This window comes from Tursiops truncatus, chromosome 17 (assembly GCF_011762595.2).
Source record: "Tursiops truncatus isolate mTurTru1 chromosome 17, mTurTru1.mat.Y, whole genome shotgun sequence".
NCBI classification, from domain to species: domain Eukaryota; kingdom Metazoa; phylum Chordata; class Mammalia; order Artiodactyla; family Delphinidae; genus Tursiops; species Tursiops truncatus.
Genome location: NC_047050.1, coordinates 361,664 through 378,136, shown reverse-complemented (window position 1 = coordinate 378,136; position 16,473 = coordinate 361,664). Strand labels below are relative to the sequence as shown.

Below are 16,473 nucleotides of genomic sequence, written 5' to 3'. Positions count from 1 at the left end.
TCTGCACATCTGCTTGAAGCTAAACGCCTGCTTTTACCAACTGGACTGGCCGTCTTGGTGACTTCAGAAAGTGGTAGAATACTACTGAGAGAGAGTCAGACTTTTATTATCTATTTGCTAAGTCTGGGAAAGTCTAAATTTCAAATACTCTTTGTCTTCCATATAACCTTGTGAGCAAATAATGGAGAAAGGATACCTTAATTTCCTCAAGAAACAGGTCATAATCTATCTGCCAACAGGCTTTTACTGCAGCTGCCTTCACTAAATCTTAGACTTTTAGAAAAATTACCTAAAGATGAACTTTCCTAGTGGGAAAGGTGGGTAAACTTGAAAAGTGACCTTTGCGAAGGCAAACGCGGCTGGTGACTGGAGTGCCCTGGAGGGAGCCGAGCACACTCCCCCAGACAGTCCCTGTGGCCCAGGACCCAGGGCCTCCTCTAGGGCGGGCTCAGCTCTTCCACTCTCTCCAAGGCAAAGGCCGCCTCTGAGTGTGACCAGCTGCTGCAAGTGTTAAGAGGTGCCTTCTCGCACATCTTCACTTGGGGAGACCCCCCAGGAGAGCCGGAGGAGGCTGGCCGCACCACACTCTTTGAATCTAACCGGACTGCTTGAGACTTGGGACCGCAGCAGAGGTGGCAGGTCAGCGGGAATACTGCTCCTCAGGGCCAGGCCTCGGGGCTCCCACTCCCCGTGCTTCTGGAGCTGGGTGTTCGCTCTGGGGGGCCTGGAGCCTGATGGGGCGCAGAGCGGACGCCTTCATCTGCACTGCAGGTGAGTCCTGAAACCTCCTGGCCCCGCTGTGCTCCCTGCAGGACTCTGATGCTCCCACTTCTAAACCTGCAGCGGCTGAGGCGGGTGGGAGCGGAGCAGGCCTTCTGGGAGGGTGCAGCAGCACGAGGTAGCTAGAAACAGCCAGCCGTCTGGGACACATGCCTTCTACAGGCTGGGACACAAGCCTGGCTGGCTGAATACCTTGTTCATGCGCAAAGGCCTTGGGGTATTGATTAAAACAAAACAAGACAACATTTTCCAACTCATTTGCAAGTAAAAAAATTACAAATACAGAGCACTGTAGTTAACTTCAAAAACATTTTCTATTTTGTTGTTTTTTTGTGGTACGCGGGCCTCTCACTGCTGCGGCCCCTCCCGCTGCGGAGCACAGGCTCCGGATGCGCAGGCCCAGCGGCCATGGCTCACGGGCCCAGCCGCTCCGCGGCATGTGGGATCTTCCCGGACCGGGGCACGAACCCGTGTCCCCCGCACCGGCAGGCGGACTCCCAACCACTGTGCCACCAGGGAAGCCCTGATTTGTTGTTTTAATAATTACCAGCTCCCTAAGAGAGAAAAAAGTGCTGCAAAGATTATTAAGTGTTAGTACACAGATAGAGATACTTACCTGGAGCAAAGTTACTGATTTCTTAGAATGAGAAAACCCATTCTGTTGCCTGCATTTTGTTGTTTGTGGGATATTCTGGAAGCTGTAAAAATCTAAGTAGAAAATACACAAATGAGTCACAAAGGGAGGAGACCGACTTGAGGCCATCTCCGAAAAAAGTCTCACAAATTCAGCGTAAGAGTCTGAAATGAGGCCCACATGCAGGTGTCTCTCCTGGACGGACGAGAGCCCAGGTTTGCCCTCCAGGGAAAACGATCAAGCCGAGACCCCACATCAACTGCTGAATTTCTGGCTGAGAAAGGCAGCCTCTAACCCTTAACCCGACGCTCTCGACTGCTCTGACAAGAGGAAGAGGACCGGGGCTAGTCCTGGGGCAGCCACGGCAGGGCTGCCTGGCGCAAAGGAGAGGCCACGAGAACAGAGTGTGCCTGAGGACGACAGCAAGAGGAGTTCTAGGAACATCAGAGATAGACGGGGAAGGAGCAGGGGCTCTGGCCTCACCACTACCCGAAAGGATGCTGAATGCACATATTTCACACTGATTTTATAGACCGGCGCAGCCTCCCTGTACCGAGGGCGACGGCCAGTGTCACCTGGAAGCAGGCCCCCGGCTGCAGCCCATGGGGAGGAAGCCCGGCGGAGAGCTCTCCCTGAGCTCACCAGGTTGTTCCCCGACACGCCTGCTCACCAGGCCTGTTTTCTATGTTATTGAGTTATTTTTCCATCTGATACTGCCTCATCTAACTACTCCCAAATCTTCACCGGATAATCTAAGACTGCCTGAATCACTTTCTTTTGGGTGTGGGTGGGGTGGAATTTGCTGCAGAAGATTTAAACCACAATGGTGACGTCACCCTCAAGATGGGACGCAACCTGTTCACTGAGTTAATTCATCCTCAGAGATCTCAGAATATTTTTTTTAAACGAAGCATTTATATTGGTTGTAAAATGTTCCTAAAATTTTTCCGTGCAGTTGCTAATTTCTCTGTACCTACTGTTATGTAGTACTCATGGCTTTCTAATAAGACAGATTACCTGGAGATGGAATATTTCAGACCAGGGATTCTGAAAGTGGGGTCTGGAGACCCCTGGGTCTGTAAGACCCTTTCAAGGGACCCGCAAGGCCAGAACTATGTCCTGAGACCTTACTTCCCCTTCTCTCGTGAGTGTACAGTGGAGTTTTCTAGAGGCTACACTATGTACAATACAGGACTGACTGAATGCAGAGCAGAGATGACAATCCATCGTTTTCTGTTAGTCCAGACATTAAAGAGATCTGCAGAGAACATAAAATAAGGCTACTCTTCTCACTAAGGTTGTCTTGGTTTAGAAAATATTTTTCATAAAAATTCTATTTGTTATTATTTAATGGGTTTATTTTTAGGATTTTTAGGTGAACTAATAAATATTTAATTTTTTCCATTTTATTTTCTAATATAGTAGTTATTGATCAATATAACCACATTTAAAAAATCTCCTTGGGGGTCTCAGTAATTTTGACGAGTATTAAGGAGTCCTGGAGACCATGAAGCCCGGAAGTGTGCCACTCAAGATCCACTCTCTACCATCTGCCTCCCTCCCTCCGTCTCCCTCTGTGCCCTCGACTGTCTTCCAGAAGGTAGCTTGTGTCACCTTACGTCCTTTTATGTCACCCTCATACACACACGAGACAACCTCGAATCAACTAAACAAACTTTTGCCTTGATACTGAAATGCATTTCCTTCAGAGGTTTGGCTGCCAGAGCAGACACTACCAGATGGCCCAGGAGATCATGAGCAAACTGATGGGAGCCATGGCAACCTTGAGATCCTGAGGAGGTTAGATAATCAGCGACTAAACTACATCATTATGCTGGTGAGACAGGAAAATGGGGCAGTCACTTTGGAAAACACTTTGGCATCGACCCAGCAATCCCACTTCTAGCTATCTACCCAAGAGAACCGAAGACTTATGTCCATATGTGCATCGTGAATGTTCATAGCAGTATTACTATTCATGACAGCCAGAAAGTAACATGGAAGCAAGCCAAATGTGCATCAACTGATGAATGGATAGATAAGTCTGGTACATCCATACAACAGAGCATCAGGCAGCCATAAAAAGGAGTGAAGCACTGACACACGATACAACATGGATGAACCTGGAAAACATGATGCGCAGTGGAAGAAGCCAGGATGATTCCTTTATACGAAGTGTTCAGTATATGCAAATTCACAGAGACAGAGTGCAGATTAGTGGTTGCCAGGGGCTGGAGGGTGGGGAGTGACTGCTCGTGGGGAAGGCGTTTCTTTTGGGGGTGATGACACTGTTTCTGAATTAGACAGTGATGGCATCATGTCGGTCAGGCATTCTGACCTCAGGGACCACTCTCTGCTAAGAATATCCCACAAATACCTTATAGATGTGGGGAATTACTAAACATTTTCCAAGGCTAGTTCAATGAATTTCAGGACAATATTTTTCAAATTTTATTCAACAGATAGAGAAACTGAAGAAAGGAAATTAAAGACACACACCTGAAATTAAGCCTTCTGCACTATTTCTTTGAACCACTGCTTAAATTATATAACTATAAAAGATAAATTTGTAACTTTGGAAGGCCTCACATTTTGTAGGCTATCTGCTAGTAATATTAAAAAATATCTTTCCTAATCTAGATTCTTTCCTCAAGATCTAGGATATAAAAATATTAACTAGTGCAACTTTGTATTATAAAACAAGTTCTTTTTTTTTTTGAGGTACGTGGGCCTCTCACCGTTGTGGCCTCTCCCGTTGCGGAGCACAGGCTCCGGACGCGCAGGCTCAGCGGCCATGGCTCACGGGCCCAGCCGCTCCGCGGCATGTGGGATCTTCCCGGACTGGGGCACGAACCCATGTCCCCTGCATCGGCAGGCGGACTCTCAACCACTGCGCCACCAGGGAAGCCCATAAAACAAGTTCTTTGCACATTTCTGTTCTACCTCGGCAGGAAATGACACACACACACACACACACACACACACACACACACACACACACACACACTCAGCTACAAGGGAAGGAAGGAATTCTTGCTGCATGCTGCTATCTGGAACTGCAGATAGTTCTTAGGCTGGTCTCATTCCCAGGTGGTCCTTATCATTTCAAAAGTGTCACATGATCTACTCACCAGTGTGGAAGCAGGAACAGCCACATTCCACATAAAATCTGTCAGCCCAGGTTTTCTGATAGATGCGTATACTTTCGACCAAACGCTATCACCAGTGCGCTCTGATACCTGAGACAAACCTGTCTTCTCAGTCTATTCTATTACCATGAGCTCACATGTGAAGTAGCCTCCCTTCATGCACTCTTCCAAAGACAGCCTGCTGTTCCCATTGGGAACGCTATAAAGAAAACCACGGAGGAAACCAGAGGACTGCAGTGATCTTGGGGGGACGGGGCGTCACCAGGAGGAGCACGCTGGGGGTGATGCCTGGACACCCAGCACATTTTGTTCCTTGAATTTGGTGGTGGCTTCATGGGTGGCCCTACCAGTCGTTCACTGCACTCTGCAACTGGGGATCGCCCATACGTCTGTCGTGTTTCCCCATAAAGAACCGTAAAGAAGGAGACAGGAGCGCACACACTGACGTCTGTTGCTGCGAAGAGGCAGAAACTGGAAAGGGACACCCTTAAAGATACCAAAGGGAAAAGCAACCATTCTTCTTTGTTTACAGACATGCCTACGTTCATGAGAAAGATGTGGAGTGAACACCAGTGGAGAGGGGAGTATTAAATTGCCTTTACTCTTCGTGTGACTTATTTTTACAGCAGCAACCAGTGAGAGCAGCGGCTGTCCTACTACCTCCCTTGCACATAATGCTGAAGTGCCTGATCTGAGGCTGCTCACAACACGCAGTCCCGGTCCAGGTCCAGGGGCCTTCGGGACCATCCTCTCCACTGTCAGTGATTCTAGGGAGAGGAGCAAATTCTCTTGCTTTAAAAAAAAACAGTAATGAAAATGATCTTTCTTAAAAGTCGTATTTTCATTAATAAGTGTCTAAGTAAACAGAAAAGAAAAATGCCGAACTGGACCTGAGGCCCCCAGTGTCCTTATTTCCTACGGATCTGATGCTCCTCCTGGCCACTCAAGATAATTCCAGCACAGATGGCTCACTGCTGTTGCTTAACAAAAACAATGGAAAACACCAAGAATCTAACATCAACACCCCTGACAAGAAATGGTCAGATTTCTGACTTGAGGGCCGGGGATTATGACTATAAAGCAAATGGGAAATTTACAGAAATGAATTCCCCTAAAACTGTAAGTAATTACGTGTAGGCTGTAGCACCAAAGATGCAGGCGCTGGACTCTGACGGACCGGGCTCCAGGCCCACCTCACAGACGTGCAGCCAAGTTATTACTTAGTTTCAGGAGCTTGAGGGTCTTTATTTAACAACACAATAATTTGTTTTTCAATAAAGACTAATTTATTTTGTCCTGAATTTGGCGGTGGCATCACGGGTGATGCCTGTAGTGAACTATAGTGAACGATGCCACCACCTAATCTGCCATCTAGTTGGAGAGTTGAAGGAAAGGAAAGAGGGGCTACAGTGACAGTGAAACTTCTTTTCTTTCCTCTTCCGTGTCCCGCATGAAAAGACAGGCATTTCACTGGCCAACTTATAAAGATTTAAGAGTACTCTACCTATGATAAAATGCGTAAGACTCTGCACATTTGAGAAGGCGCTTAATGAAGCATAATTAGGTATTTGCACTGCATATGTGAGATTAACAAGGAACACCCCACTTAGCTTCTGAATCACATGGCCCAGGGCCCTCACAATAACGGCTACTGCCACAGGCTGTTACCCCGAGAGAGGGAGAGAAAGAACCTTACTGATGTGTGCAATGTTCAGAGCTGCAATCAGTCCTCAATGCTTACTTTCCAATCACGTGGCCCTAGGAGCTGGCTGGGGGCTGGGTGGCCCGACACACCACCTCCCAATTTTGAACAGAATAGCTCCACACTGGTTTGTTATTAACACGGAGCTTCCTCTTTGGATTCTATTTTTTTTAAGTTCAAAAGTTTTAAAACTACTGGTCCCCTACTGGTAGGTAATTATGATTTTTGTGAGAATAGTGCAGGGAGAGGGGGAGTATTGAGATTTGTAAGAGAAGGAATGAATGAAAAAGCAAAAAAAAAAAAAAAAATTCCTGCCCATTTGCTGAATTCCAGGCTTACTGTGCTGCCAGGTGAATTCACCAGATAAATTACTAACCTGGAGGGACAGGGAGCAGTTGCTTTTATGTTCTTGTATCAGCAGATCTTCCTTCTGGTTTCTTTGATCCCTGTTTTAACTAAATCTCTCTGTACTTTTTAACTCCACTGGGTAATGGCTTCATTACCCATTCTCTCCCATTATCATCAGATAATTGACAAGGCCAGCAATTTCCAACTGGATTTATTTTCTTTCCTGGAAAAAAATGGAACACTCCCAACTTCTAGTTATATAGTTCTTCTAAGTTACTCATCTTTCTCTTCCTGTTTTATTTGTAAAAACAAGACAAGAAAGACTTACATCAATGTTGGCCAGAGTTTTACTTTTCAGTTAATTAGAAAAGAGAAACAGAGGAGGAGGAGGGAGGGAAGAACCACTACTTCTGCATGTTTTAGGGTGTGCAGGGCCGCTTCCGCGTGTGAGCTCATCAAACCACCCAACCCCGGGGGGAGGCAGAGCTACTCGTCCTGCTGACCACTTAGGGTCAAGATGCGACTCAGGGGCAGTGGTTCCAAGGCCCCCAACTTCCCCTCTGATGCCTCCGTTCAGTGACCAGCGACGCTCCCTCCAGAAGCTTTGGGTTTGCTTCTGAACAGCAAGTCCCCTCGCGTCAGCCAGGCCGACACAGCCAAATCACCCCAAGTGAACTGGGTTCTACTCCGTCCCCCAGTCACTGGGGGAAGGTGGTGGAGCAAGGGGGTGGCCCTGAGCCGCTTCTGAGATTGCTACTGAAAGAAGTCTTATGTGGCCAAGAGCTACTGGCACAGTTTGCTTTGGTTCAGACTTCATTTCTTAGTCAGGTATTTACTGAATGCTCTATTAACTGCTACGGAGGACATGAGGACACCAGGCTAGATAACACTTGGCTCCAGCATGACAGTCTATTTTTGGTCAGAAGATAACAGGAATGAACTTATGGGTGGGAACGTGCTCTTCCATGGGTGTCTGCCTAGCAACCAGATGAACCTACAAGTCACACCCTGAAGGTCTTCTCGGCGAAGCCCCACCCACTCCAGCAAAAATCTTCTTAGACTGTCAGTGCTTCCCCACTGGAAAGTCAGACTGAACTGTGAGTTCATCCCTGCGTCCACACCCAGGTGCTGTGTTAACGAATGACTGATGGAGAGAGACATGCAAGGACCAGTCAGAGCAGAACTTCTTTACCTAACTGAGGGAAGGGTGAATTTATTTTTCCTGGATAGTTTTTGAAACACTATTAGATCAGTAATCTTGACAACAGTTAACGCTTGGCCTACACAGCTCAAAGGTCTCTTTCAGGAGGTCTGCGGTTCTCTTCCCTCCTCTTCCTGTGATCAACCTGGTGGGTGTGTCAGGCCTTTTGTAATCTGCTGGTTTTCCCCTTTGTCAATGTCTCTACCACTGATTAGGTAGATAGATATACAATAGTTTTCTTAAGGATTGTTCATTGAACAATAAAGGTAATGACTGATTTAGAGGGGTGCCCATTTTACTAAACATATATCCTAATTTCCCCAAAATAACCCTTATGGTTAAGGTTAAATAATCGGCATTTGCTTTCTGAGCCCCTATTCCCTAGTTGGGTCTTTTTGAGATATGTGAAATTATGCCCAGATGTTTCATTTAGAAACAGTTCTTCTCCAACTGGACTTATGAAACATTTGTAGTTGTTTTTATAACTCAGTGTAAACACTTTTTAGGCAGTCAGTTCATCCCCGCCCCCTTTAAGGACTGAGGTGAAATTCACTCAACATAAAATTAACCATTTTGAAGTGCACAGTTCAGCGGCATTTAGCACATGCACAGTGCTGTCTAGCCCCAGAATGTCGCCATCACCCCATCAGACCCTGTGCCCGTCAGCGGTCACTCCCTGCTCCCCTCCTCCTGGCCACCACCAACCTGCGTCCTGTCACCATGGGCTTGTCTGTTCTGTTCGTTTCATATAAACGGGATCCTACAATGTGTGGCCTATTGTGTGGGCTTCTTTCACTCAGCACCATGTTTCACACGGGTCAGTGCTTCGTTCTTTTCGGGCAGTTCTTTGAGCATCACTGGTTTCAGGATTTAGTACATTCTCTTTCGGTGACATTTTACTCTCCTGCCATTAACTTGGGTGGTGAACCTACCGGCAACAATTTTATTTTTCAAAATGATGAAAGAATTCTTAAGTATGTCCCCTTAAAAGAGGATTTCCAACCACAGCAATGAGCAAAAAGATTCTGGACCTCAAACCCCAAGGGAATTCTGTCTCTTTAAGAGGCAGCCTTTCTGAAGAGGGGAAATCAAAGGAAGGAAATTGCCACTGAAGTTTCTTTCCCCAGGAGAGCTCTCACCACTGCTTATTTCCTGTTAAAGGAGCAACTGAGATGATCCCTCCACAACGACCCTAACCCACACGCATCGACTTGTGCTGGACGATCCCTAAAAACTCCCTCTGCTGTACCTCCATGTACGTGGGTCACACAGGGTCTCCCAGGAGACCAACGCCCTGGTGCCCAAAGTCACAGTGGAGCCTGACCTCTGACCAGTCACCCTCACCTGATCCAGGCCCTCCTCCATAAGATGGGATCCCATCCTGGATAAAGTGCTTTCACAACCTCAGGCGTTACCCACTAGACTTATTAGTGAGGAGGACCCAGGGTCTTGAGTCCAAGGTGCACAAAAGGCGTGGTCCTCACCCTGCACTGGACACTGGTCTTGGGACCAACTTAGTCTCTATTCTTCCCACTAAAATTGAGCACCAATAATTACTGCTCAGAAAGTACAAGTGTACACATTCAAATCTCGTTGAGGAGAATCTAAGATGAACCCAAGCAGACAACGAATGTGCATTCCACAAATACTTATTATGAGCCTCTCGAGTGCCAGGAATTGAGCCACATACAGGAAACACAATGGTGAGCGAGAAACAGAGCGTTATGATGGGAAGGCCAGCCTCAGACACTGGCCACGAGGCGTCCTAATCCACAATGGTCTACACCATGCAGAGGGGCAAGACCAGGTCTGCATGTCAAGAAACCGCTGGGACTCAGAGCTGAGCAGCTGGGACACAGCACAGGCCAGCTGGGGGAGCCATCCCAGGGCTCCTCAGACCACTGTTAACGCTTGTGTATTATTGCTAAAATGTCACTCAAGTTTACATGACAATATACCCCTCTGGTGGGACACAGGTCCTGAGAATCCCACACAGCCCTGAGCACTGGACCCAAAGCAGCGGCTGCAAGAGACAAAGGCGCCACCCGGAGAACGGGAGAGTGCTCTGTCCCCCCCCCCCCCGCCCCCCCCAACCCCGGGCCAGACCAACAGCCCTAAGGGCACCGGGCTGGGGAGCAGCATGGGGGCTTCGACGGCCTTCTGTTTCCTGACCATGGGGTTAGTTTGTGATCATGCTAACTAAGCCTGGTTTCTAACTTAAAGTTTATCAGTACTTAATCTGTTACCTTTAAAACAAAAGCTGGCATTTAAACAGTAACTATTAATCGGACCATTCTCTGAAATACACCCCCCTCGACGTGCCCAACCCCTCACTCTATCCTCAAAGCTGACCAGATGGACCCGCTCCAGGGGGTGAGTGGACGGCTAGATCAGGGGGCGTGTCCTCCCGCCCTCCTGTCCTCAGCCCCAGGCCCCTCCCGTTCTCTCCAGGGTTCCCAAATCTGAACCCGCCCTCTGAGCCGGGCAAAGTGGCTGCTCTGTAACTGGCACTCGCCGGTTGGTGTCTTTCGAGACCTCCTCCTGGCTCTCCTGCTGGTCCATGAGCTCTGGGAGAAAGGGGCTATTTTACACTCCTGGCATCACCACAGCTCCCAGGAGAGCGCCACCCACCCCCCTGGCCCCCGAAGCTACTGGAAGTTAAAAATCAGTGGTGATGCGTTCTTCCTTCTCCTGCCCTCAACTGCTGCAGAAGTTTCCAAATCTGCACCCCTGCCCAATCCCTCCTTCTATTTCAAATCTATTAAAAGTACAAGAGTAGAATAATCTTAACTCTATTTTCATTTTTATTACCTCTTCTTCTCTCAAAAACTCCTAGGGGCCCTAATTTTCTCTTGGATCAATGCAGAATCCCTAATAATAGGATTTAAGGCTTTGTCTAGCTGACTTTTTATTTCAGTATATTGTGGTTTCAGATAAATCCCAAAACTCTAGCACAGCAGCAACCAGCCAGGGGCATAGCACAAAGAGGTCCTAAATATTTAACGAACAGATGACTGAATTATACTTTCTCCTAATCCTACTTTTATGTCTTCACAGATAACATCTTACCAATTTGAGGAAAAGACCAGCCATTTAAGGCCCCATCACTTAAAGCAACAACCGCCCAGGATCCCTGGGCAGGTCTAGTCTCCAGTTCAAAAGGAGGCAATTCATGGTCAAAGATCTTGTTAGTTGCTTCCCTGTCATTCTCAGCACTCAGATAGACCCCTCTGTATACGGTGAGTGCTGACTAAATGCTCTGCAACAGTCTTCTCCAGTACGTTACTCTTAAAGAGATCTAAATAAAATAGTCACTTATACATTAATAATGTATTTTAGACAGATTAGTGGCTTTTGTTTTAACAAGTAGGAACGTCAGTATTAGCAGGACTTTGAATTGAAAGAGGTTCCTCTCCCCCGCCAAAAATATGCTAACTATATTTTCCATACTTATAGGATTAAGATGTTGCAGAAAATCTTTTTTCCCTCAGTATTACCCTATCACATAAAAAAAAAGAGCACATAATAATCAGCAATAAAAAGATAAAGCTCATACACAGAACTAAGACACAAAAGTAAAGTGAGTTTTCAGCCTGTCTGACCTCTAAACTGTTGCAGAGGCCACCTGGGAGGACAAAGGTCAGGGGACACGCCTCAGCCCCTGGACAAACAGCCTGGAGTCCTCCAGGGACGCAGAGAGCCAGGGAGAGGCACATGCCTCAGCAGTGTGGTTTTAAAATGGTCTTTTCCTTTACATCCAGGGTATTTTTCTGACTCTTCTCACCCTAACGAGTCAGTATGGACACACAACTCCAAAAAGCGGTCAGAGAAATGCGACAGACATGACAGCTGTTTTCCTGCAACTCTTCCCAAGGCGGCAGGTGAACAGGGTGGGACGCCCTGCACAGGCCCAGCCCCAAGGCCGCCAGTCCACCCAAAGCGCCACAGGGAGCAGTGACTTCCGTCACTGTGACTGTGGACCAGATGAGACCGGGGAGTTAAGATTTCAAAGGCTCCACGATCAGCCCAAACGTAAAACTATCTTCCAAATGGCAAAAAATAATTTTCTATATTAGATATTGGAATTATATAATTATAATTAATCATTTTAGCTTGAATTCTGGGAACTAAGTGTATTTCATTAAGGTTTATCAGAAATGTATTTTGTTAAGGTTTATGAGAGTTGCTATGAAACACAATAATTGGGGGGGAAGAAAAGAGACAATTTGTGTTTACTGGGCCGTGGATGGATGACTGACAGTGGATGATGTCACTAATAGGCAATTATAACATTCAGCATTCCAAAACTATTTAATAATTTGTTTTGAAGAAATACAGCTTCCAAAAGAACAAAAAGACAATCTTAGTATTTATTTGGATAGTTGCATGCTAAAATAAAGTTAAACACATAGGATAAAGAAATTAATTCCAACCTAAAAAAGTATCCAATACTTAGTCAAATTTTAGTCCAACTTAAAAATGGATGGGTTCCAAAAGTTTGTAAATGAATTATTCAGAATAGTCAGTGCATTTCCCGTGGAAAAAACATTTCCTATGGCAATGTTGTAGATAGTAGCAAGGCTTCCAGTGTAGCCCACAAAAACCAGATTAAACATTAGGTACACATATGGCTGTACAGCATCATGGTAGCAAAGCATGTACTTTTTAGAGCAAAGCCCCTGGACCCCTCCTGGCTCTGTCAGTCCCCAGGAGTATTTCCCTGGAGTTGGGTCCCCCAGTCGCCAGCAGGAAGTACGTCCCCAGGAGTGGACTCCTCTGGCCTGCAGGACACCAGGACACCTGCCAGCTGGAGGGGCTCCACTGAGGCGCCCGAGATGGGGAGCCCCAGTACCCCGGCGTGCTCAGGTGCGAGGCTGGTGCCGAATGTATGTCAGGGAGGTCTACACGGCCCCGGTGGGGTTAACGCCGTCAGGCCAACGCCACAGCAGCACCTCACTTACCACCACTACACGCGGTCTTTCCAGATGCCTGTGATTCTGAAACTGAGGACTACATGGGGTTCAGCCTTCGAAACGATAAGGTTCATGTGACCCACTTAAGCTTTCCAAATATCTGGGCAGCTCCCTCCCTAATCCATAAGGCAATTACACTGTAACACAGCCTCCCTGTAAGCAAAACGAAGCATTTGTTACGAGCCGAGTGTACATGAATCAATGCAGGGCTCACAGGGGCCTGTCCTTCAGGAAAACAGGGTCCTGGGTGGAGCCGCCACTCAGCGGCACGTGAGAGACACATGCGGCACAGGGCGGGGCCGGGGAAAGCGGGCTGCCAGTCAGTTTGGACGGAGCACGGCCGGAAGGGCCGGTATGCAGACCACTGGACTAGGAGCAGCGCATACGCCCAACGGCGCCTCCCAACAGAGCCTCCCAAGGGCTCCTCCCACCCGCACTGTTACAAGCTCAGACGTTGCTCTAAGTAAGACAGTAGCATTAAGACAGCTAAAATTACACACTGCTTGAGGAAAGAGGCTATGATGAGAGAAACCCAAATTCACCGTTTACACTAATTCTCTATACGACTGGATCGTTCCACCGAAAAGGTTTCTTCTGCTCCCTAATTCATAGATTAAGATGCTCACTGGAATGGAACAACCCACGCTGGGGCCAGATCTATGTACCACCGCCACCCAAAACATCTAGCGCGAGGAGCCACGAAACGTGACAGAAAACAAGCTTTCTTGCTATGGAAAGCAAAAAACGTGACAAATTAAGAGTTTTGCTTAACACTTATAAAATGCCTTTTCACTCAGTTATATTTTCACTTACATAACTGACTCATGCAAAGCTGCCTTATTAGTACAGATAAGGAAAAATAAAGAAAAAACTTTAGAATTAAAATACATATATATGACATTTTTAATCCTAATTTTAATAAAATTGTGAATCACTAAACCTGCATAATTATTTTTGTTGTCAATGATAATTTTTCTTCCATAAGTACTTTATGGGCTCCACCCAACTCGTGGCCTTGTCTTAGAGGCAGACTCTAGGATCCTAGTTTATTGTCTTTAAAAATGAAATTACAGATGTTACTGTAGCAAACTGGATGCTACTGTGGTGTCCTCACCTTCCTCTGGTGACCTTTTGCAGAACCTTCATTCCCGCCAGCCTGCAGGACTTGCCCTCCAACTCCCTGTCCTTCAGGACGGCGCCCTCCGAGTGCACCTCACTGAAGAGTCCAAGGGCATCTTGCACGAGAAGGCAGACTCTACAAAAAAGGATCCACATTTGCTCTTTTAGGAGACAGTTTTTGATTCAGTACAGAGACCAGAATTTCCTTCTCCTTCACTAGAAATCCACTGTAGATCCACCGCAGAAATCTACTTCCATTTAAAACATTTCAAATTATGTTTTATCAAACACTAATATTCAAAGATATTAATAGGTATTCCTTGAAAATTATCACCAAAATGTTGCTAGCAATAACTTTTCTAAAATTTACTTCATCAGATCTATGGAGAAAAAAATACATTGAAATCACATACAATTATTACTATGTTCAATTCTTCTTGCAATACGATATTTTATACCCAAGAACACCAGGAAATATCCCTGACTGCTCGCCTGATGCCCATACGGTTTTAGTCTGTTCAGGAGCAATATGTAGCAGGTGGTACCCAGAAGAATGTCCTATCTATCTTAAATATATTAGTCTTAACATTTCCATATGTGTGACATTATTTAATATGTTGTAGCTATAAGACATTTATATAGTACAAACTCATTTCTCATGGTTGACTGGAAAAAGAAAATTTTACACAAAGAGTAGGGTTCTGTGGCTTATAATTAGGTCTGGATCAAACAAGTGAAAAGCTAGAATACTTCAAAATGAAGATGAACAATGGTGGCCTTTGGATTTTACAAAAATGAGGAGCTGAGTTGCCTAAAGTAGAAAAATTAATGTTCAATCCTACTGACTTAACCTCAGGATTTAAAGGTCAAAAAGAAAGTGGGATGTAAGTTATTTGTTTCTTCCAGAATTCTGAATATTGTCCCACTGCCTTCTAGTCTTCCACTGTTTCTAACGAGAAGTCCCTTGTTACACGAGGAGTCACTTTTCACTTGCTGCTTTCAAGACTTTATCTTTGGCTTTCAACATTTTGACTATGACGCATTTGGGTACGGGTCTTTTTAGGTTTATCCTACTACAAGTTCATAGAGTTTCTTGGATGTGTAAAGTTTTCCAGTCCAATTTGAGCCATCTTCAGCCATTATTACTCCAAATATCTTTTCTGTTCCCTCCCCCACTCCCCTGCCCTTCTGGCGCTCCCATTACATGTGTATTGGTGCACTTAATGGTGTTCCACATTTCTGAGGTTCTTCATTCTTTTCTCCCCTTAGAATATTTATTTGTCATTTGTGAGATTTCCATAATAGTGCAGAGATAATCATGGTATGTTTTAATTCTTCATAAAGACTAAGTTATTAAAAAGTCTTCACACGCATTCTTTTAATTGCTAAAATACTCTGCGGTCATCAATTTGAGATTAAGTTTTAACATCCTATTGAAATTACAATCCTCTTTTCTTGGGGCAGAGTTTTAAGCTTGACAAAGGGCTTACAAATGTGCAATGCTTCCCAAATCTGCATGTCATGTGCACAGGGGCTATGCTACTCTCTGTATGTTCCAATTTTGGTGTAAGTGCTGTCAAAGTGAGCACTTTTCATTCTGTCTCTCCTTCGGGCTGCACTAGCTCCATTATTCTAGATCCAAGTCCATGGATTCTTTCTTCTTCCAGCTCAAATCTACTGTTGAGCCTATCTAGTGAATTTTTCATATCAGTTATTATACTTTCCAACTCCAGAGTTTCCATTTGGTTCTTTCCAGTTTGTGTCTTTTTACTGATATCCTCCTTTTGATTAGACTCTGTCACCTACACACTGTAGTCTGGAGACATGGTTCCCTCTGCTCTTTGAATGTATTTATAATGGCTGTTTTAAAATCTCTGTCTGCTAAGTCCAACAACTGGGCCCTTCAGAAGCGGCTTCTATCATCTGCTTTTTCCCTCATGTACAGGTCATGCTTCCCTGTTTCTCTGCAAACCTTGCAATTTTTGGTTGACAACTGGGCGTGCTGGGTAGTAAATTGCGGCAACTCTGGATCCTTGACTCCTCTCCGCCAAGGGTTGATGATGTAGTTTACTCACTTGCTCAGTGACTGTCTGCACAGCTCTTCCCTGCAGGCTGCAGTCTCTGATGGTCCTGCTCAGATTGTCTTCTTGTTTTCATCTTTTCACATGGCTACCCAGAGGCTGCCCCTAGGTCAGCGAAGCCACTTATTAGTGAGAGGCTGTGCTTGAGCATCCTTAGCCAGTCAGACTTTTAATCTTTACCACTGGACATGTGTGTCTTGGAGGTTGATCTCATAGTTCAAGGAGTGCAGGTTTTTGTCCTCATCCCTCTCCTTTGGCCAGAGCTCATATTTCCCCTCCCTAATCACACCTGTGAAGATGTGGCCTTGGGCAGGTCAGACGGCCAGACCTGTGTGCGATTTTAAAGTCTGGCTTCCCAGAGCTGCCCCTGGTTCAAAGCAGCCAACTGTTCATCTAGTGTGGTTGGAGGTGGTCCTGAGGCCTTCGGGGAAGTGAGGCTCGTACCCCAACCTTCCCATGCGGGCTGTCAGTGCTCCTGAGAGCACA

General features: G+C 46.0%; 1 protein-coding gene and 1 pseudogene across 13 annotated transcripts in view; both read right to left on the bottom strand.

Moving 5' to 3' along the window:
* The window catches only part of SPIDR (scaffold protein involved in DNA repair), a 383,959-nt gene that overhangs the window by 61,161 nt on the left and 306,325 nt on the right, over window positions 1-16,473 (bottom strand). For all 13 annotated transcript variants that reach the window (XM_033842931.2, XM_073794376.1, XM_033842935.2 and 10 more), the window contains exon 11: window positions 13,902-14,042. In XM_033842931.2, coding sequence (XP_033698822.1) covers window positions 13,902-14,042 — 141 coding nt within the window. The remainder of the gene's footprint in view (window positions 1-13,901; window positions 14,043-16,473) is intronic.
* LOC117308784 (U6 spliceosomal RNA) lies at window positions 15,395-15,495 on the bottom strand (annotated as a pseudogene).